General features: G+C 42.7%; 2 protein-coding genes across 3 annotated transcripts; both read right to left on the reverse strand.

Annotated features, from left to right (window-relative positions):
• Nucleotides 1–172: 172 nt before the first annotated feature.
• Nucleotides 173–5914, reverse strand: si:ch211-245j22.3 (uncharacterized protein LOC563798 homolog). The gene is made up of 5 exons (XM_012822235.2): nucleotides 2941–5914; nucleotides 2536–2668; nucleotides 1580–1729; nucleotides 1147–1252; nucleotides 173–623 (listed from the first exon to the last, which is right to left on the reverse strand). The coding sequence occupies exons 1-5, from the start codon at nucleotides 3009–3011 to the stop codon at nucleotides 445–447; spliced, it is 639 nt and encodes a 212-aa protein (XP_012677689.1). The 5' UTR covers nucleotides 3012–5914; the 3' UTR covers nucleotides 173–444.
• Nucleotides 5908–23400, reverse strand: arntl2 (aryl hydrocarbon receptor nuclear translocator-like 2). Of its 2 annotated transcripts, XM_031564272.2 has the most exons (18): nucleotides 23041–23400; nucleotides 15597–15726; nucleotides 15238–15285; nucleotides 15105–15146; nucleotides 14698–14855; nucleotides 14219–14298; nucleotides 13852–13944; nucleotides 13463–13580; nucleotides 13132–13281; nucleotides 11381–11618; nucleotides 10198–10304; nucleotides 9752–9902; nucleotides 8914–8981; nucleotides 8676–8790; nucleotides 7788–7878; nucleotides 7452–7551; nucleotides 7130–7277; nucleotides 5908–6095 (listed from the first exon to the last, which is right to left on the reverse strand). In XM_031564272.2, exons 1-18 carry the CDS (start codon nucleotides 23096–23098, stop codon nucleotides 6053–6055), a joined length of 1938 nt encoding a protein of 645 aa, XP_031420132.1. In that variant the 5' UTR covers nucleotides 23099–23400; the 3' UTR covers nucleotides 5908–6052. The 2 variants fall into 2 exon arrangements, with proteins under 2 accessions (XP_031420132.1, XP_012677796.2); XM_012822342.3 differs by having other exon boundaries at nucleotides 5908–7277.
• Between the last annotated feature and the right edge of the window lie 301 nt (nucleotides 23401–23701).

Raw genomic sequence — 23701 nt, forward strand, 5'->3', positions numbered from 1 at the left:
TGACTCGTCTTAACAGTTGTCAGAACAGCTGGGGGTTTGCTTGTCAAGCAGCCAGTCATCAGCGAAACGTCTTTGAAGTTTGTATCGCCGTAGGCTAATGAAAGAAAACAGTTATGTAGAAGTGTTGCTCTTTTGTCTTGGGCTAGCCAATAACATACGACTTACAAATGACTCAAAGCAAAGTTCTTTCATTTTAAGAGGGAACGGTGACATTTTTCCACAATAGGTTACATGGTACCAACAGCCACAAACAAGAATAATAAAGTTGTTGTTTGCATCTTTTGGATTCATATCTATGTAAAAGTAAACTGAGCTGAGCTCAGTTCTTTGGTGCTTCTTGAGGTGGTGAATAATGTTGATGCCTTTACTGTCCGGGTCCCCAAGACTCCTGACCTGCAATCAGGAAGGAACTTATGCAAATAACTACAGCAGGCTTGGAACTTTTCACTGATTCTGATTGTTTTCAGGGGGTGCTGATTGGAGGTGCATGTCCCCAGCAGCTGGGTGTAGATCAGGCTTTGGTGGCCGCTCGACCTTCATAGTGTTGGGGTCGCACTCTAGCATCTCTCTGATCCACTCGTCATCCAGAGCTCCCTCAATGAACTCCTCCAGACTGATGATAGCTAGAGGAAGTGACAGAGGGGTTAGTCAACAAAGGAGTTTGACTCACGGTTGAGATAGCCCAACACTGGCATAATAGGATGTCATGATGCAAAGCATGCATTGGGTTTTTCTGCCTTGAGTCATTTGTGGGTTTTAAAGTAGTGCACTAGGCATACTATTTCTCTTGACTCCATACTTCTATTAATACAAACAAGTATCAGTTTAATACATGGAACAGTCATGTATAGGTACTTGTAGAGCAGCTTAGTAGAATTCAAGTATGTAAAGGATTCAACAGAAGTCAACATGTTTAATGGCAGGGTTTACGGCATGTCAACTCAAATCTCTGGATTAAGGTAATGATCACAAACATCACCACATGTAAATTCAGATGGTTTGAGAACATATTGACAATATGCAGTTATAATAATCCCATGCTTAACTGTGTGATCTGACAGAGGATATCTGCTGTGAAAAGGTTTACTGAATAGTAGGCTATGTCTTCCTCATGTTATCCCCAGTTTATCCTTTTGCAATCCTCACCGTTGTTGTCTTTGTCTAATCGCACAAAGATCCTGTTGGTGCACTCCTCTGCTGTGAGGGGGTTGGGTTTGGTGATGGAGGCAGCCACGCTCATCTTGTGAACGGCCTGAGATCAGATAGGGAAGGTTCAGTGAGAAACTTTAGAAAACATGTGTTCCCCTCTGACTCCTTGTGGACAAACTAGATATAACATACAAAAATATGACGCACATACATTTATTCCTTACATGCAATTCAGTGGCAGTTTTATTTGTGAGTTTGAAAATACACAATACTAAACATTTGTATTATAAATGTAAGATTATAATTTACAAATCCAGTATATATCTGTGTGCATGTATGTGTATATGCATGTGTGCAATTAGCTGATAAATACCACACACGTTGAGCTGAATATTGTGGAATACCCCCATGGAGAGGAAGTGGGGCCCACCTGCATGATTTCTAGCATCTCCCCCCGGGTTATAGCGCCATCTTTGTCTTTGTCATAGAGCTTAAAAGACCAGCGCAGTTTCTCCACGGACGAGCCCGCAATCAGCATACTGATGGCTGTCACATACTCCCGGAAGTCAACAACTCCATCCTTCAAAGCAACATCCCCCAGTCAGTGGCATGATTATAATTTTGTTTTTTTAAATCTGTTCGCATGTATGCTTATGTGTGGTTCTAACTGCCACCCAACATATAGGATGCATTTGTTGAATAAGATGATTATTTACTATAATGCTATATTATGAAAGGGAACAGAGATTTCACAAGGCTGTCTGAGAGTTTTGAAAAAGTGCTGAGCTGAAGTTTGGAAGGGCTTGCTTTCAGCATTCTTGTGGTCAGACAAATTGGATTCTATTTTGGAAATCCCAATCAATCATTGATGAGTTAAACTTTGCACAGTGTTTTACCCATCCCACTGCTCCAAATCTAAAGACAAGTAACTATTTCTTCTGACTCATCTCATCCAATAAACATAATTGGGGTGAATAAAAGGAAGAACTCGGTCATAGAATCTGTCACTCAGCTTCATAACCCATAAACTACCACAAGGGGGCACTGGAGTAGACAGAAAAATCCTCCGCTAAGGCTATCCCACTCAAGGGACTGGAATACAACATTTCTAGACACACAAGCCAGAAGTAGCCAAAAACAAAACAAAGCAAACATCATCATAATTGAAATCCCAAACAGTGGGCTATTCTCATTTCCTTACTTAAATGTTCTCAACATGTATTTCATTGTAACCTAGATCTGTCAAGCTTTAGGATCTAAAACAGTGTATTCAAGTCTTTCTTAGCACAGTCCTGATTTATTGAGGAGTATCCGCGCATTATTTGAGGTCTTGTGAGGGCCGATGTACAGTGCCCGGCTGTAGCTGGTGCTGAAGCAGGTGCCTACCCCATTGTTATCCAGCGTGCGGAAGATCTGCTCGGCGTATTCGGCCGACTCAACCCCCGCGGTGCCATCGCAGAAGTGCCTCCTGAATTCGTGCAGGGTGATGAGACCACTTGGACACTCGTTCGTGAACTTTCTGACAATGATATTTAATTTGTGATATCCATGTCAGTGTAGCATTGATTTTTAGACTAATACAATTAAGTTATGGAAAATAAATAATGATGTTCCAATGGGACAAATCCATTCATAGTAATAGATGGCCTGTGAATTACCAGTACATCAAAGAGTCTATAATGGATAAACAAAGCCCAGTCCAGATAAGCAGAGATTTCATTTTCTTTCCTTAAATTAGCTGAAAAATGCTAATAAATGACATAATGAATGAGTAATGATCCAGACTCTTACCTGAACCATTCATAGAGTTCAGTGATATATGTGCCTCCTTTTCTACAGGGGAGCGTGGCAGCTTGACCCATCCTTCTCTTAACCCAAATTCAGAGACCCCGGGTCCTGTTATATACCAGCATCCAGCTTAACTTCCACGCAATTAATCACATTTACTAGTGACCTTCTAGAACGGAGATATAATGCAAGAGTAATCTCCCAGTGGGAGGCCAAAGGATGGAGGGGAGAGGCAAGGCAAATGGAATTAGCTCAAAATGGGCTGCTGGTGCCTGTCGGGGAAAGGTAAGACGCACGAGACACTGGTTGTTTTGAACAAGATATAAGCGGAATAAGTAATTTCACACATCTCTTTGTGTGTGTGTATATACACACACACACACACCCTACATGAAATACCTAAGTTATATTAATAACAATAACTGTCCAAATAATATACTTTTAAAATGAAATGGTGTAACACCTCACTGTTTTGAACTACATGCTGGCTGATTGGGAACCTCAATGGAGAGCATTAACCTCAATTTTCCTTTTAAAGGTCTTTTTCCTGATGGAAACAGAACTTCGGACAAATGTCAGCAGCTTCACACCATAATATTTATATAACCATCCATGTTTACAGACATGAGTCAGAGATTCCAAATCTGCATTGTCCCAGCGTGTGGGTTTGTGTGTGGGCGCACCTCATTGACCTGGGACAGATACAGGAAACTAATGTTTATTTAAGAATCTTTGTACATGACAGCCTGGAGAGACATGGGCCCTGTGCCACCACATCAGATGTGTTGACAGCAGCAGCGATGGCGCTTCATAGTAAACCCAGCAACAACAATAACAACAACAAAAATGACATTAAAACAAATACACAAAAATGTAAGCCCAGAGGTGGCTCTGGGGGCCTGGCATCAGATGGGCACCGTGTGTCATCCTGTGCACAAGATGGCAGTCCTGCCACCCTGTATGAGAGATGACTGCAGTCTGTGGCAAGCCAAGCTACGACCAGTGGAGACTTCCCCGGTTCACAAGAAGTTCCAGGAGCAAAGAAGTATTCAAGTCACTCGTGCAAAGATCCCAATGAAATGCTGAGAGTAACCAGCCACCACTGTTGGCCCAGAACACCCTGACTAAACAAACAAACAAACAAACAAATGCATAACAAAAGCCCAGTATGTTCCATAAGGCAAACAAACCTTTATCCTAGGATCCAACCGATGTTGAAAATAAAAACCAGACCCAAAGAAAACAAATCTACATAACCAAGGGATGTACAGAAGGCGGCATGCTGATTGCAGGGAAAGACGAAGCTAAAAAAAACAGAAAAGGGTGGGAAAAATGACTACACTGGACATTCCAACTAAAGAAGGGACTATGATGATAAGGTCTGTAATTCTAACCAATTTAAATAACAGTACTTCATTTCTGCACTTTGCCCCAGCCTAGTGGCCTTTCGGAGCAGTAGATGCACACATACTGGAAACAGTCATTGGTGGTCACACTCTAAATTATTGTCTCAGACTTCTGGAAAACAACCACAAACACATCATAAAGAGCATTAACATATACAGTACAGTGATTAAAAAAAAAAAAAAAATGAAAAAAGTATAATGCAACAAGAGCCTAAACGAAAACGATTCCTGTAACTTTTTTTGCCTTGTGTAGGACCAGCCTGTTTTTATGGCACATGCATCACAGGTCAAAAACGTATTCTCTTGGGAGTGGGAAGATGATGGAGGAAGTGCGCAGCCATTGCTGGGATTAAGGCCCTCACGACCCCTGCCCCCCCACCCCCCTAAATCTCAGCAAGCAGACCCAAGGACCTGATGCGTGACCTTCTGATGCCTACCTCTGCATAGTCTCACACTGCTCTGCCCCGTCCAGCCCAAGAGAGAATGCCCTTCACACAGTTCTCCCATTCAGTCAGGAGTCTCAGGAGTGGGGATTTGGGGGTGGGGTGGGGGGATTTGTGGTCAGGCTTACACGTTGTCTCCTGTAACCTTAGTAAGCAGTTGCACAACAGACAGCGCTTGTGTTTATGAAGGAATACCACATGCCATGCCAGAGCCGCTCTGCAAGGTTCAGCGTGGTCTTAATTGGTTCCTTCTTCCCCTGAATAAAGTGCTGAGCCCATGCACACTACACACATGTGGGTTCAAAGACAGTGATAATGTACTCCCACTGCCATTGACATGGGTGTCAAACAACTCAACACCATGGAAGGGAGGCCAACCGCAGGGCGACTGCAGCGCCGTGTATGTGAACTTTATAAATGGACTCATTTACAGTACCTTTGGTTTGTTCATAAGCAAAATAATGATCACATCCCCAGTCCAAACATTCACAGCTCTGGGGCTAAGTCCACCTTTAGATTCCTTACTCTCTCAGAGGAATAACATTGTGACCAGGGGAAATAAAAAGCTCTGCCAGTGTCCTAATATTGGTTGATAATGTAATACATTGAACAATTTATTCTCAAAAAACGTTATAAAAAGTCACGTGGCCAAGTGTTTCCAGCACTATCAACACCTTTAAAATACATCTTCTGCTCAAATGCTAGGGTGGAAAGGGGCAAGCGTGGAAAAAGAGATCCAGATTTTCAGCTACTAAGGAATGTAAACTGCATAGCTTTGCCTTGCCCATCTCAACTGTGGGCCACCCCATCACATCAGCCGGCTCACTGATCTCATTCCCTCAGTGCATAAGAAGAAATATAAGGTGGGGTGGGGTGGGGTTATCAGCAATCATCATCCCAGCTGAAAAGCCTTCTCACGGTAGGCCTGCCGAACTAGTGAAGAACAACCGTCCTCTGTTACTTCCTTCCTTGTCCGTCACTAATGATGTGATTACCAGCAGCAGCAGTAAAGATGTAAGCAGATGACAAAATGCAACATGTAACATAAGCAGCAGGAAGCCCACATGGCTGACTTGTGTTTTGGCGTTCCAGTCTGAGCACGTGTGTGTTTGGGGGGGGGGGGGGGGGGGGGGGGGTTGAGGGGTCTCCATTGCATTGCTCCCTGAGAAGTGACCTCAGCTGGAATGACAAATGTGTCAAAACTTGTCCTCCGTGATTGTTCTTCAACAGCGTAGATATCGTCCTCATCCTCGCAGCTCTCTGCATTCAGTGCCCTGGGTTGTCCTCTGGCTGGGGATCTGGTGCACAGCTGGAGGGCAGAAGAGGTGTCTGTGGCGTCAGGGGAGGTTCCTTGACCGACTTTACCAACAAACTAAATTCAAGTGTAGTGGACAGAAGCATGGGGCCAGTTATAAACCACATACTCACCCATCCATCCATCCATCCATCCATCCATTCATTCATTCATTCATTCATTTCAAGAGTAATGTTCAAGGCCTACCAAGTATTTGCACCCATTTTTTAAGGGTAGTATTAAAATCACAGCGTTTATCAGTCATGGGGGATACAATATATATTTCTTTTTTTGTAAATTTCCCTTAACAAAATGGGAACAAATCCTATATGGTTCAAATACTTGATAACAAACGTTAACACAACTGCTCCAATCTCTATGGCTACAAGCCCTGTCATTACCTAAGACACACACACACACCCACCCACCCACCCACACACACACACACACACACACAAACACACACACGGTTGCCCTATGCACTTTGCAATAAACACACAATATTTCCTTGCTATCCCTTAAGGAAGTAGGAGCCTTCCAAAATCTACCATTCAGTGCGTTTTTGCTTGATCACATCCATGCTTCAAGTGTAGACTACTCCACGAGAGGAAACCAGAACCTCCACATCAGCTGAATGACCTCTGACATCAGGTAGAGACTACTGCTAAACAGTCTGGTAAAGGCGGGTAGCTTAAATTCCTCCAGTACCCAATCAGGCACTTGGCCTTATGACCATTTCCTCCAGGTGTGAGAGGTCAGGAGGTCATCACCACTCTGTCCTATCAGCAGGAAACCCACCAGAGCTGGAAGAGGATATTACTGGGCTTTAGTCCCCAGTCACCACCACGGGGTGACAGTGTGTCCAGAGGGGAAATTAAGAACCCAATAAATTATGTATAAAACAACAACAAAAAAACAACAACAAATAAAGAATATTCAGGGGGACACCTGATGCCTCGTGTAGATGCAGAGATCATAGAGTCATTTTTAAGTGAAATAGGCAGATATTCTTTGAAAACTGGAGCCTAGTGCTAGGACGTCACAGAGACCAGTGCATGTCATCAAAGTCCATGGCCTCGCCCAGGTTGGCGTCCGTCTCCAGCAGGCTCATGATGACCGCCATGGCCGCCTCGTCACTGCTCAGGTTCCCCAGGCCTGCCACCCCGACCCCGTCCAGGTCCAGCTGGGAGCTCCCCTCTGGAGAGAAGGAGAGATGGACAGAGAAAAGGTCGCTGAAGAATAAGGCTGCTTTCTGGCATGTACACTTGCTGCTGGACTGATGCAGGCTGGGGAGGCCACAAGAGTGGTTGAATGAGATATATATGAGTATGTATGTATGGTGTAAATGACAGCAGAACACAATGGACATACCCATTAGAGAGTCGCCTCCACTAAACGGTGTGTTTCTCGTTTCGTCCTCAGAGGTGGACTTGCCCGCTATCTCCATGTCTGCCACTTCCCCATTTGTCACCTGTGACCAGTTGCATCACACACACACACACACACAAGACGGTTACGGTTCCAGTTCCAGAACTGACTGCTTTAGCACATGACATTCATTTAGCTTGTGGTGGCGTCCCCTGCATTCTGGCTGATGTCACAATGTAAAGCATTGAGTCTAAGAGAGTGGTCTTTTCTTGTGCAACACCCCCCCCCCCACACACACACCCCACTTTCCAAGAAAGAAAAAAAAAAACACACACTTACGTTGTTGCTGGTTTGAGTGTTGGCCAGTGGGGATTTGTCCTGCAGCAAACCGAAGGGGCTCGCATTCCCACTGGATGGCGAGGAGTTCATCCTGGAGAACGAGACATGAAGGAACAACACAATCACCACAAAAACATGAGAAGACAGCTAGACCAATCCAGCACCTCATGAAGGAACAACACAATCACCACAAAAACATGAGAAGACAGCTAGACCAATCCAGCACCTCATGAAGGAACAACACAATCACCACAAAAACATGAGAAGACAGCTAGACCAATCCAGCACCATGAAGCTGGGACTCAAAGTAGCGGGGCAGGGGAATTGTATGTCTGTGAAGTTGGAGGAAGACCAACTTTATTGTCTTTCATCAACATTTTGACGAGTAAAAAAAGTGAATCTCTTCAAACGCCAACATGTTCTGGCTCAGATGTTTTTGTTTGTTTACATTTTGTTTGCACACGTCTGTACAACGCTGTAGTGCATTTGGTTTCTATTTTGCTTGTAGGATTGATGTTGTGAAAGCTAGATTCTGTCTATACTTGTTTGTACAAATGAACATAAAATTAGATGAATGAATGTTTTGTATGCTTATAACTAGTGTTCTTTTTTTGAAAACACATTTGGGGAAAAGAAGCTTTCTGACTCAAACAGATAAAACAGAAGCAGCAAGGAACATTAGCTGTTAAGCTCACAAAGCTTGTTCAGTTCTCAAGCTTCCAAACCAAAGTCAATTATTCACTCATCTTTTTCCCCAGTCTCCTGCTCCCCACTAGGTAGTGCCCTTTGCTCATAGGCTTGTTAAACTCTCGTGCCTAGCCTAGCCTAGCCTAGTCTCTCTGCCCTCCGCATGTCTGCCTCTTCCTTTGGATTCCCTTTCATGCCAACCTGTTGAAGTCCAGCAGCTCATTGGCGATCTGGGTCCCGATGCTTCCGGCATAGATCATGGTTCCTGGAGTTGAGGCGATGCCAGGGATGATTGGAAGGGCCTTCTTAGAATAATCTGAAACAGGCAAAGTGCTGCGTTAAACCTGATGATCCACTGTGAGGTACTGTTCCAATGATGAAGGTTTCATTGACTGCATGGATCTACAGCAGCACATGATATCCCTGTGAGTGAACTCACCCTCAGAGGTCCTGGGGTTGCTTGGTGGCTCTGACTTGGCCCCTGACCCACTGGCACTACTCTTACCACTGTCAAAGAGAATGAAGAACACAATACTACTCTTACCACTGTCAAAGAGAATGAAGAACACAATACTACTCTTACCACTGTCAAAGAGAATGAAGAACACAATACTACTCTTACCACTGTCAAAGAGAATGAAGAACACAACGCAATACTACTCTTACCACTGTCAAAGAGAATGAAGAACACAACGCAATACTACTCTTACCACTGTCAAAGAGAATGAAGAACACAATACTACTCTTACCACTGTCAAAGAGAATGAAGAACGCAATACTACTCTTACCACTGTCAAAGAGAATGAAGAACACAATACTACTCTTACCACTGTCAAAGAGAATGAAGAACACAATACTACTCTTACCACTGTCAAAGAGAATGAAGAACACAACGCAATACTACTCTTACCACTGTCAAAGAGAATGAAGAACACAATACTACTCTTACCACTGTCAAAGAGAATGAAGAACACAATACTACTCTTACCACTGTCAAAGAGAATGAAGAACACAACGCAATACTACTCTTACCACTGTCAAAGAGAATGAAGAACACAATACTACTCTTACCACTGTCAAAGAGAATGAAGAACACAATACTACTCTTACCACTGTCAAAGAGAATGAAGAACACAATACTACTCTTACCACTGTCAAAGAGTCAGATTTACCATTACTACCGGTATACACAAATATTTTATATCTATTTTGTACATGCTTTGAGACATCCCAATTTCCCCATGAATAGACAGTATGTGAAAAGGTTTTGTACTTACGATATGACAGTATTTGTAGATACTATGTACTCTACTTCTTTGGTCCAGGGATTTATAAAACTAAACCACTGACTTTGTAAGTTGACAAAAGATCCATATTTCGTTTTGAACTTGTAGCAATTTGTTTCAATCTTCTCTTTAGTCCTCAGAACTGCAGGATAAAAGAAAAAACATACCGTGTTTGGATTTCCACTAAAGAGAGTAATGTTCTTAATGATGAGAAGTTCAATATGGAGTTAAATGCTGGCTATCAAAAAAGCTCAAATAAGAGCTGGTCCAAGATGAATCCATATGTGGCAATGTTGTTATCTTAACAAATTACTATTAGTTTAACAAAATATAACAGTCATACCCTTGACATCTAAACAAGTTGGTGGACAATGAACATGTAAAGATAAAAAAAATTATGAAACGTTTGTCAGTAGTTGACAAAGATAGTACCCTACCTTTTCGATGTCTATCTGCTAAGTGGGGCAAGTCATCTTGATGGAAGTACTCATAGCATGATGTTCCCAGCAGCTCCTGAGGCAGATAGCCCAGAATGGTGGTTGCTCTGCAACAGGAAAACTATTTCTTACAAACCGTTCACCCAAAGGTTGGGTGAAACAGAAACAGAAACAGAATGAAAACAGACATTCTGAAACAGAATCAGCTTTCCAACCCAAATACAATACATAGTCACAGGACTGGCCCTCATTTTCAGACGTGGTTCTATCTCACTTAATTACATTTCACTACTTTTGGAGACTCCAACACCAAATAAATATACAATAATACAAATACAATATACCTATTATATATCGCTATAAATAGTTATTGGGAGTGAGCATGATCACCAATAAAACTGTGATCACTAGATTGGCCACATGTGGGTCTTGTCTGTGTGTGAATTCAGAGTGTGGTAGGCATGTGTGATCCTGGCAGTTGGTCAGTGTGAGTTGAGGGTGACTGTTTGGTGACACTTATTTGGGTCCATTTGTGTACAAAGGGCACCAGCTGGAGTGGGAATGCAGTGTGTGCAGTGAAGTGCAGGTGTGTGTGTCACTCTGAAATGTCATGCTGTTGGAGAGCATCTCATTTATCTCTGCTCCTGAGGGGAGACATTAATCATCCCCACTGACTCACAGAGACTGACACAAACCTCTTCGGGCCAATTCAAACATAGTATATATAGTTCAAAAGGTATATAAATAACCTCTAGTGTACATCATAAGATATGGTGAACAATAGCTCAACACACACACTCAATGCATGTTTCTCGAGCCTGAAGTTGCACTTTTATGACGAAACAAAAGGAGGGTAGATCTAGTGCATGGGCACCATCTGGTCCTCTAGCTTCCATGCGTGGGTTGATGCTCCACATCGGTGCCTTTGGTCAAAGGCGCCCAACAGATGCCAGCTTTGCTTTGTGAGGCCAGAGGATGTACAGATTCAATTGACACAGTTAACATCCAAACAAGACACAATTACAGGTCTCGCTGCTATAATAAGACTGCACAGGTAACCCTAGACCTCCTTTGTTCATGCGTCATCCCTGAAGCCTCTAATGAGCTTGTATAACTCATATCTCTGTCCTCATCAGGTCTGCGCGTGTATGATTTCGATGTAAAGCACTGGCAGCGGACGTACCGTTGATCCACGTAGGTGAACTTTCCATCCATGGCGCAGCGCGTGATGAACTCTGTGGGCTTAACCTTGATCTCTCCGTTAAGCTGTGGCGTGGAGTGGGGATGCACGCGGCCCACAGCCACCAGGCAGCTGAAGTGGGAGCTCTCCTTGTCGGCCTCGGCCTCCTCCAGGCCCAGCTGGCTCATGGGCCACGTGCGCATGTAGCCTGTGCAATGGACCGTGCAGTATCTCTGGGATTCTGGGACGCAAACGCACGCACATTTAGAATTTTGAAATGATACACTATGTACAGTAACAGTGTATCCTCTAAAATGAAAGTGGTTTCACTGTGGTACACTTAACTCATGAACCTGAGCAGGTTTCATACCATGTACAACAAAGGCTGCATAAAATAACGGTGCATTACTGTACCAAGTGTATGCTTTTGGAGCTCTATATACAAACATATTACTGCCAAATGGAGTATTTCTGAGTCAAACTAGAGACGGGATAGAACTATGCACTCACATGGCCAAGACCAATCCTTACAATTCAAATGAATATGCCAAAAACAACCTCAGAGACAGCTTCTTTTAGTCATGCTGTTGAATGGTGGGGTATGGTTTTGTGCTTTCTTACATTTAGTGATGCAGTAAATACATTTCAGCCAATGCTATTCAAAATAAAATGGCAAAGATATGATTTTAGGGTGTTCTAAAAACGAGTTCCCTGCACACCTGTGGTTCCCAGGTTATGCACTTTGTAGTTTTGTGGTGCAGGAACGAAACAAAATGTAGGAACTGCTTTTACAGCATTGCTTTGCCAAATGTATCACCTGAAATATCCATGAATTAGCAAGCTAGCTTGCTTTTGCTGTACTTGTTTTTGTGTTTACAAGTAGCGATGGGAATCACGAACCGGTTCCAAATTGCCCTATCGATCGGAATGATGTGCCTCAGGCGTTATCAATTCCTTTTATCAATGGCGTCATGACTTTCTCACAGTTGCACATTGCAAAAACTCATGAAGCATGATGTCAAACTCTGTTCCAAGTCCCGATTGACCAAGATGGTGGTGCAATCACATCACGAGGCTCAGCGCCTCACTAGTTTTTGTGATATGGAGTCATTTACTTAACCATGCCCTGTGTTTTGGCTCGTTTCACTCCTGCGAACCTCCCATACACTCAGAACCTCCTAAACAACACTCAGACACTACTATTGATAGTAATCATTGCTGTCATTAGCTATTAATCGCCAATCGCCCAGAGATCTAGGTTCCTCCAAGAGAAAGCAGACATGCTCATTTTTCTGCAGAAGAATTGTTGACTTTATGTTTTATATTTGGTTCAAGCTTATTCCCTTTTGAAAAGGAATATTATAATTTATTCAAATGTTACTAGACATACAAGCTTCTTTTTTAGTCAGTTTCATATTTGTTTCCCAAGTTATAACCTATAAAAGGAGCATTGTTGTTTATTTGTTTATTTATGTTCGGCTGTTATTAAGCAGTTATTCTAGACTGTGTTCAGACTCAGAGATAAAACAGCTGCGTTGACACTGAAAACCTGCACAGACCTACTTTTTTCCACACTGAAAATTGATAAGGAATCTATAAACAATGGGACCGATAAGCAGAGTCAGCTTAACAGTTAGCAGTTAGCTTGCGCGATTTAGACAAAAACTTTTTAACTAACTTTTTACTAATTTTGAAAAAGAAACGCCATCTCTTACTGGATTGATTTCCCCCGACCCACAGAGCGCATCCCTCACCTTTCTTTTTGCAGGAGCTTGAGGGGAAGTCCTTCTCCTCCAGCTTGACAGTGATCCGGTTGTACTTCATCCTGCAGAAGAAGGAGCGCCGGGCCCCCGAGCAGAAGCGTGCCGCGCCCACGGGCAAGTCTGCCTGCACCTGCAGCCCCGCTGTGGGAAGAGCACAGGGTGACTGTTAGGACACACACACACACACACACTTAGAAAAGACAATACACATAAACAATACATGTCCACAAGAACATAAGGACACACAGAAATACACCAAATTGCACCGGCCGCATAAATAAAGGTTAGTAAACATCATGAGCAAATGCACAGCAGTATTTACTTTTGGCATCGATGAGTTTCTCACGGGGGTAGAGCTCAGAGGCGGACAGCTGCTCCTTCACCTTCCCAATGTCCTTTGGGTGAATGTAGTCCAACAGACTCTGTCCAATCAGCTCCGTCTGAGAGACAGCACCTCAGAATCACACACCATCTCTTGCATAAGCTGTCTGCTTTAAGACCAGGACACTTTGAAACCGAGCCATTTTTCTATACTGACAAATGTCTTACGCTTCTACCTCTAACCTCTTAGCTAAAAGGTTCCACACAAACACCCAACCTCTGACTGCTCACACAGCTCTCCAAAGCCCTATAATCCTCTTCACTAATGTGTGCCGTCTGCCCCAAAACAACTGCTTGCGGTTAGTATTTCGTTTAGCAACGGTAACTTACCCGACTGTAATTCAGTATCTTCGAGACGGACTCTGAGACAAAGACAATTTTTCCACGATCACAGCCGACCACAAAGAGGAAGCCATCAGCAGCCTGAGCATGGCAGAATTATAAGTGGAGTGGGGGGGGGGGGGGGATAAGGATGACAACTGAGAAAAAGAAGAGCATGCAAGACAATAAAGACAAGTCTGCACTGGGTTCAATAATATGGCTCTAAAAAGGACAGCTATATCATGGGGAATATAGATGTGTGCCACTACTGTTAACAGCCACTACTGCAAGACATGACCTCATCCAGCCATAATTGATTACCAACCTCTTAACCTGAAGTTTTAATCACCCATTTGAACTGATCCAAAATCCTTACCCTGAGTACAAGGTGCTTGAGCTCGTCATCAGGCAGGAATGAAGGCTTGTAATTGGCTTCGGCAAAGGAGCTGGTGGTACCTGGAGGTCCAGCGTAAAAGACTAGTGACTAAAGAAACTGTTTCTGGTGTGTGGTTCAAATGCCAGTTAAACAGATCAATGTGTTGTGTTGACACTCCCTAGCAATACACCAGTAGTATGCAGTTCACCTGCGTTTAGCTGAAAACCCTTTGACACACTGCAACTTCTTCAATTCAGGATTTACAGTGAACATGCAGAAAGGTATCTATAGTACACTAAGGGCATTCCTCACATCTTTTGGGTGATCTAAGGCACTCAAATACTTCTATTGCTGCAAACCAATAACGCTACTGCTTTACAGTACAGCGAACCAGACACAGATTCACCCCTGTTCACAGACAGCAGTTTTCAAAGCATTTTAAATATTTCTAGTGCGCACCATTAGAGTGTGGCTCTCACCTTTTAGAGATTTGAGGTGCTGCACTGCCAAACGCAGCACGGTGAGCTTGTCTAACTTGCGCGCCATGGGGTTACAGGAAGGGATCATGCCCGACAGCTCATCAATCAGGTTGTTCATCTTGTCCCGTCGCCGCTTCTCGATCTGACTGTGCGGCTCCCTGAGGATGGAGAAATGGCCGTTTCACTCTCGAGTTCTCTGCAGTTCAAAAATAACTGGCCCCCTCCACCTAAAGCTGAGGTTTCTGGTGTGTGTGCTGGGATGGGGTACTAACTCAGTAAGGTAGGCTGTAAGTTATGTAGTGAAGAGACAACAGTGTGTGTTGGAATAATAGCGTGGCTATTACACAGATAAAACACATACAGCCATTGCCCATCATGGTCTATGTAAAAAACATATAGTTCAGTACCTGAAACACTTGATCTTCACATGCTGGTCATCCCCCTCGGACCTAGAGCAGAGTAAAGGTTCACACATCAGGTGCTATATAAAGCAAGCAGGATGACTCATCACAGTAAAGGGACACCAGACAGAATCTCTACCTGTCCTGGTCGTCATCCATGTCCTCATCCATTGCAGATTTAATTTCCCTGGAAACAAGAAGATGTATTCACGCAACTGCTGAGATAATAATATGGACACACACACACACACACACACACACACACACACACACGGTTTCCTCTTCCTCCACAGTCTCCACCTCATTTTCCACTTAATTGTTTCATAATGAAATCCCTCCAGAGAAATTACAGCAATCAAAGGCACATTAAAAGCCTTTCTCAGTCTAATAGCGGCAATTTAACACAAAGGTGCTCATCCTAGCCTCATCCACTGGTGGGCTGTTCTATGAACCCCACTTAACCCAGTCACCCCCTAAAGGTCCCTCTCGGTGACTTACTGGTTGTCCACGCTGCCCTTGCGTTTCCTGGTCATGTCCATGCCAGAGGCCATGGCAGCAGCAGAGCTGGGGGTCACCAGGCCTGACACAGAAAGAGAATGGCTTTGGAGCTCCTCCTCCAACACATCCCCTATGTATTGAAAGACAGACAGACAAAGAGAGAAAGATAAAAAAAAGAATGAATAAAGTTAAAAACTATATATCACTATATAGTACTTTCCACAGAGATACTGTGTAAAATCTACAGTCAAAATATCAAGAACTAACAGCATAAACTGAAATGTTTGCATTTAGGTTAAATTAATTTCCCGTTAGAAAGCAATATCTGCAAAAGGCTACAAAAGGCTAGTTCATATCTTGATATGATGTCAAAATGGAGTCAAATATAAAATATAAAGCGACAACTAGAGAGCTTCCTACAAAAATCTTTCGCAAGATGTTATATCAGCCAAAAGATGTGTAGTGACTTAGCATGGTGCCCAAACTTTTGCACATGCCACAATTAGTATTACATTTTAATCTTACTTTAATTTACTCTAAAGTTCATAACTTAAGTAATAACACAGCATTAAAATGACAAGAAAGCCTCATTGCTTTATGTTATTTTGCTGCAGGGTTGTATCTACTTCTTTCACTTTAAAAATCAACCAAATCTGTCATTTCCACAAGGATGCATAAATGTTTACACACAACCATACATCTTCTGTTAACTTTTGCTCCTTATTTCTCACATGTGTTATCTCTCACAGTTAAGTTGTCTTTAATACACCTTTAAACCCTTCGAGTCTCAATGGTATTAATCCAGTAACCTCCCCCTTTCCGGGAGTAGTAGTTGGCACACAGTCTTAACGCTTCACAAAGCTCTGATTGACCTAACCTCCTCTAACACAAAAACAGAACTAAACTTTAAAGACGTTTCTGAACCCTGCGTAGTAATCATATTCGATTATAACCCTCTGCGTAACCCCCCAGTTATATTTTCATAGATACTCAGCACATCAACAGGATTAGTCATGGGTACCAGCACACCCCATCTCCTATCACTGCTGCTATCGTAAATCCTATTCATTCCGATAATGCCACTTTATAAGGGTCCGAGTTGATCAATTCAGACACCGCATATGAGCTCCTTCCATTCAGTGAGGTGAGGTGATGTGATGTGTACACAGCGCTGCCGTGTGTGGGACCACGGGCGTGGGCCAGCAGCTGGGAACATTTCATGACCTAATCTCTCCTGGCACACTCCCGCTGGCCTGGCCGTACATCAACACAACACCTCCTCCAGATCCTCAAGCGCTCCTGTGCGTGCGTTTGGGCCTGTGTGCGTGCGTGAGAGGAGTTCTGCGCACAATGGCGAGGGCTGCAGAGCTGAACACAGGTTCTATTTTTAGCTCTGCTCCATAGACCCGCTGACCTAAATAACCATAAACAGATCAGCAACAACCTGATTTTTAATCCTGGGCTCTCGAGTGAAGATCTGTTTGGCGGATTATTGGGGCCTTGAGAACAGGGTGATGCGATGTCCTTATGCGGATAGACAAACACAGTGTCACACGTTCATTCAGTCAGCCAGCTGGCCGCCTTAGCTCAGATGAGTATCAGAATCGGGGATATTGCAGCAACAAGAGATGTGGTTCACTCCACTCCACTACCATACTGACATTTCATTGGTGTTGCTACCCGACACGGATTTGATTTTTATTAATAATCACATAAACACAAGCACCAGTTGTAGAAAAACTGTATATAGGACAGAATTCTTTCCAAACCTTTAAGGAATCCTGAATGCTAAATGTATCATTTAAAAACGTATGTGGATTCACTCATATTGCGTGCTTGGACATCCAAGATAGATCTGTTTCTAAGAGTCGCTGATTCTTTAAAGATGGTTATTCTCGGTGATGAATAATGATTCAAAGATTATTTACTACAATTTAGAACAAAAACAATTAGAAGCGGTTGGTGTACGGACCATTTTCTTTCTTTCATTCACCTCAGAGAAAGGCCACACAGTAAACCTGGACGATGTCTTGCTGCCAAAACTCCAGGAAAAAATGTGTTTTACTCAAATCATACAAATCTGTACAAGTTTGTACCTGTGGCAAATAAAGATCCTTTGTTTGCCTGAATGGCAAAACATGGCATCCGAGTGGCAGTTGCCTTTAGTCACTATTTTGAGAACTGGGTGACTCAGTGTTGGTGATTTGTTCAACACTATGAAGTCTATCTGAGTATATTTGCAGTGTATCAAGAAAAAAGGGGAAACAAAAACAAGACCCGTAAAATCTGGGGTATAATTGAACAACTCCAGCGACTGGAAGTCAGGTCACAAGACAACAGTTTGAATCGAGTTGTTTAGGCTACATCTCTGCCGATCCAGAAAACAATTATGAATGGAGGGGTGCAACACTTCATGTACAGTTTTTTAGGCATAATGTGAAAGTGCTGTTTTCAGAGTCCTCCCAAAAAATACCCAAGAAGCAAAAAATCCTTTTCAGCAGGGGAAAGTCAAGGACAAGGTGAACCTAAAGCAGGAATCAACCTACTATAACTGGAAAATGGTATTTGATGAAGATCGTGAAGTTATGGAAGATACAAAATAATGTCATGCTATATTCCTGAATGAAAGTAGCGAATATCATGATTTAGTAAGGTATTTTTGTGGCAACATTATGAGAACATACATGAAAATGTTTTATTGTTACTAATATTTACAACATACATTATATTTACAAAATTTTATTTACATTGTATTTATCGTCATGTCAGCTCAACACAAAAATAAAACAATGTTTTCCTTCAAATGTTATCAAGAACTAAAAATAAATATTCAGCTCTGTGTGAAGTGAAGTAAAGACTAACAAAAAAGGCCTCATGATGCCATGAGTCCAAAAGTGCCTACAATATGAGTAATATGCCTTAATAATTAATTTGACTGTAACCTCTTGAGGCTTCTTGTGAGAGTGTAGAAGGAGTTGTCCTGAGATATAGTATAACGGTCCAAACCCATCAGGTAAAATGCTTTCATACATCACAGCAGTTGAGAGACACTGGCAGTGGCAAACAGGGTGGAGTTCTGAATGGCTATTTCTTTTCATAATTGTTTAATTTACATACAACACAATACAACTTTTGTTTGAAAGATTAAAAGCAGAACTCAAATTTAAAACGAAGCATCAGTAAATGAAACTGAATACTGATACTTTGTATACTTTATTAGACTCTACATCTTGCCCCAGTGTGAAAGACAAGAAAGTGTTAAAAATATGCCCAGCAAACACACCAGCAAACCACCTGATACACACGCTTGGCTCGCCGCATGGTAGGTTGCAATTAATGCGTGAATTTATTAAAGAATGTAAAGAACGTCAGTATAATGGAAGAAAGCAAAAACGTAGCACCGGTCAGTGTCTAGGGTTGTCAGTAAAACCCAAAACAGGAAAAAAAAGCCAAATGCCATCAGAGAAAGCCAGGGTGGAGTGCAGACCTCTTATCCCCCTGCCAATCAGGACCAATTCACCTATTGCAGAGAGAGAGGGAGAGAGAGCACAGGCACACAAGGACGGCAGGCCACGGAAGGCCAGATAGGGCCGTAACACCAACCCCCTCTTAAGACAGAGGCCAACAAATGGGACTCTCTAACTAGTGAAAAACAAATACAAAATGGTAACATCTTAAAATACCCATAGTAAACTTCTAAGCCATACAAAGTCTCATACCCACCAAAACTCTCCCATATCTACAGCTACTCAGACGCCACCATCCCACCACAGACCATTCATCAATCCCCACTTCCCCAATACCTCCACGCCATCCTGTTCACCAGCAATTCCTGGCGCCTGGAAAAGCAAATTAAGGAGAATAGGAACAGAAAAGACAGGAGAGAGGAACTGACAAAGACGCCCACAACTATTCCGCCCCACGCAAGGGACGGGACAATGCGTCTGCCATCACATTGTCCACTCCACGGATGTGGCGACTTTGCACATCATAAGGCTATGGAAATCAAACCCAGCGCATTAGACGCTGATTTGCGGGTTGTGGTCAGAGCACAGCACCACAGGATGCACCCCACTGCCCACGTATACATCAAAGGGTTTCAGAGCCCAAAACGCCAAAGCCTTTTCTTCAATGGTGGAATAAAATTATACTGATAACTGTTCGTGAAAAATAACACACAGGCCTAACAATATGGTGCTCATCCTTCTGCATAAGCAAAGCCCCTGCCTCAACCTGGCTTGAAATTGGAAAAAAAAACTACGATAATAGCCTGACTGAAGCAGCACACACAACGGATCTAGCATAATTAGACCTGGGTTTATTCCTAATTGGCAGCGCAAAGCACTCTTTCTTCCAATGACCACTCTCTAAACAATAGTGACACTTGTTTTCAGAGTCCCCTTTCCTGAGAAGAGAAACATCCTGCCTGGATTGAGGACTACACGGTGCCTTATTGAAACGACCAAGTAGATGTTCTTGGCGACTGTGTGCTAACTGTGCTGTAGGCCTACATGATCTTTTATTCTACTCTTATGAGTTAAGACAAACTCGTCGGCTTCATCAGCCGTTTTGACTTTGTGCTTATTAAAACAATTGCCCAGATGCTCAGAAACGATACTTGTTAAAATGTTCCAAGACAATTAGATCACACAACGCCTCGAAGGTAACACCTACAGCCACACACCAGAGATTAAAGAACCCAGTGAGCTCCATGGCAACCCCAGCGTGAGTCTGCCAGTCACTCTTCCTTCAGTTCCTAAACCGCAGTCTGTTAGTCCAATTTGAACCAATTTGATGGCCTTCATTAGTGCGTCCCTCACACACACGCTCTGACACAGATAACGCAGTAAACGCTTCCTGAGCCTTTCCTGTAAACACACTCTGCAACAGCAGTGAGCTGCGAGTCGTCTCAGCCTCGATCATCTGCAATTCCTTCAAACAAAGAAAATAAAATGTCAGGGTTGCGGTCATTAAATTTAGGTAGGAATCTTATCATACCAGACAGGCCAACCTTGTTGTCCCTTTCTGTCTCCCATCTCTAGTTGCAGTTGTTTTTCAAGTTTGTTGGCTAAAAACTTTTGTTCCTTTTTAATTTGGAGAATTTCTTTCTGTTGTTCAAATGTTAATGTCATCATCCCTGAACGCGAGACAGAAACCGAACCTTGCGGAGTATCAGACGCTGTTGGCCCCACTGTTCGATCAAAGGATTTAAAGATAGGACTTCCATCTCCGCCAGTTCAATTTGTATCAACTCTTTTAGATCTTGTTTCTTGATGCTCTCATGAAGACATCCCTCGGGTTTATTAATACTCTGCAAGTTTGCTCAACTGACCTGTAGTCAAACAATCTATGCAGTCTTCCGATGGAGACGCAAATAATTCCATTAACGTATCCTTTTTTTCAAAAACCTAGAACTCGCCAGTTTGACAATGCCAACTTAAAGATTGAAAAGACAGGCGAAACATCAAATGCCTTTTCTCCCAATCTTGCACGGCCAGTAATTAATGAGCTGGTGCAGGTACCCCGAATAAGTCAGGAGAGAAATTGATTCCAATGAGCTGCCCCGCATCTAACTCAGATAAGGCACCCTAAATATTTCCAGGCCTGGTTTTTGGTGTGCCCACATGCAATTGAGTTGCACACAGCCCCACCTCTACTAGTTGTGATAGTCTCTTTCAAACCGTCTTTATACCACAGTGTAGATGCCCTTCCTGGTGTGGACAAGTGCTCTCATCACCCGAAGTGCACTATACCAGCCAGTTCTTGTGCTTTACTTAGGAATGGGTTAAGAGTTATTTTCTTTGGGGCGTGAAAGCATGGACAGACATATTTACAATAAGATCTACTACACGATGCAGGACAGAAACGTACACGTTACACAAAAAATATTGCAGTGGGTTAAAGAAAATGAATTTGCCAACAACCTTTAATCTGTATAATTAATTACCAAAAATAAACTGCAATGTATGAGCAACTTACAAAAAATAAAACCTCACCTCAACAGCTATGTATTTACCTCTATGATGGGGACATCAATGCAGCCACATCAGTATTCTTAAGACCACTTAACGTGTTTATGTAGAACTGTGGACACATGATCCCACGATCTACTTTGTTCCTTCGAACATTTCACATGATACATTTTGATACATCTGGGGAGACTTAACAGGCTCTGCGTGCACAAAGTACATCTTCAATATTTCATCGGTGCAATAAATAGAAAATCTTGGTGAGGCGACGACCCGAAGAGGAAGAGAGCCTGCCTTACACCAGTGGCCCAGTGTTTCGCTGTTTGACCTACATATTAGCTTACATAACCATCACACTGCAATAACGGCTTTATCCATCAAAACAAGTCACTAACACACAAAATGAACACCGTATAACGTGAACTGCATATATATATACACAAATCAAAGAATAAGGTTATTCATATAACCGTGTTCCGTATGGTTATAGTGTTTTGCCAATTGGGCAGCATAACGTTAGGCACACGGTTGTGAGCCTTCTATACTGCTTTAGTTGTCCAAGGTCAGCTATGCCTTTCCTTTTGTATCTGACAGCGAAATAGGTTGTTCGGAAGAGTCTACGTTAGTTAAAAACGAGTTTATGTCTCTGCTGGCGTGAGAAACAACGAGCATGTTAAATAAACAAATAATAAAATTTAGAGTGGCACACTTTTTGATAGAGTGGAAATACTGAATATATAACATGTCCTAGCTACTGACAGTTAACTTAAAACCTGCCACACATTTGAGTCACACTGAACCATGATGCTAACAATGTTTTTTCAGATGTCACATCCTTCCAACACTACTTGAGTGGCATAGGTTTGATTCCAACATATTCGGCGTCATGACATTGGTTAGATAATTGCGCGGCATCAGTCGGCTACCCAGCTGCAACAACATATATTACAAAGGCAAACCATTTAAAATTTGAATTTGCGAATGGTTGACCACAATAGACACTGCCCCGGAGTTATGACATTATTTGCTCACATCGTAACATATATCCAAAGGCTGTCTGTATTAGCTAGGGTTCGCAAGCTAGCAAGATAGCCACAATCCTATGAAAACTGAAGTCTCCGGAAAGGCCTTGTAATAGGCTACTAAAGAATATCATTGCCTCGCTGATATAATGTCAAAGCTCACTTGAAGAGATTATTTATTTGTTGGCTAGGCATATAAATAACAGTTTGCCAAGAAGTTGTCAATAATTTGCCTTTAAAGGTTAGGCTATTAGAGAAAAACTTAACTGCAGAGTTTGCTCTACTGAACTACTGACCTAGTTTCGGTGAGAACACGGAGTACAAGTACACACTGGGAAATACCAGCGGCCTGTTCTTCACCGCACGGCACCAACATGGGAAATTCTCATAGTAACACCAAACAAAACGTATGTGACTTTGAGATATCTGTTCTCGCTGTTAACAGTCCATTACCTGACTGTTCATCCGATGCTCTGTCACCGTCGCCCACTGCTGCATTCCTCGCCGACATGGCTGGAGCCGGTACGCCGGGGCCCAGGACTCCAATGCATGTGGACGAGGCGGTATAGCCTAGTTAGACTAGCATATGTCGTGAAAGGTAACGTTAATAATGAGAAAGCCTTGGGAGAACAAAGCTGGGGATATATGACTGACTTTATTTTCCTCCTTTTCAGCCAGGTGGGAGGTTAGAATCGTGCGAAAGTACACACGGTGAAATGAGATCACCGAGGATGAAATCCGGGAAAATGCGGAAAGACACACATAATCACCTCCTACAAACTACTACTCCGCCTATCTGAAATCTTTGACTACACCGCCTTCTCTTCCTTCCCTCTGTGAGAATGTGTAAACTCTCGCGATATTTCTCAGCGTACACCAGAGGGCACCAGTTTGCCACGGTCTTCCAATGACAGTAGGCTGCTAGTCTATCTGTGATAGATACACTAAGATCTGTTTATATATATTAATGAGAAACTTAATAAATTGGATTTTCTATTTAACTTCATTTTTTTTAAGTTTCTAAGTGTTCACCGTGTTCACACAGTAAAATACTTAGGCCACAACAGATTTACATCTATTATATCATTAAAAGGGGTTGTTTAAGCAATAAGCC

Source organism: Clupea harengus, chromosome 3, assembly GCF_900700415.2.
Source record: "Clupea harengus chromosome 3, Ch_v2.0.2, whole genome shotgun sequence".
Classification (NCBI taxonomy): domain Eukaryota; kingdom Metazoa; phylum Chordata; class Actinopteri; order Clupeiformes; family Clupeidae; genus Clupea; species Clupea harengus.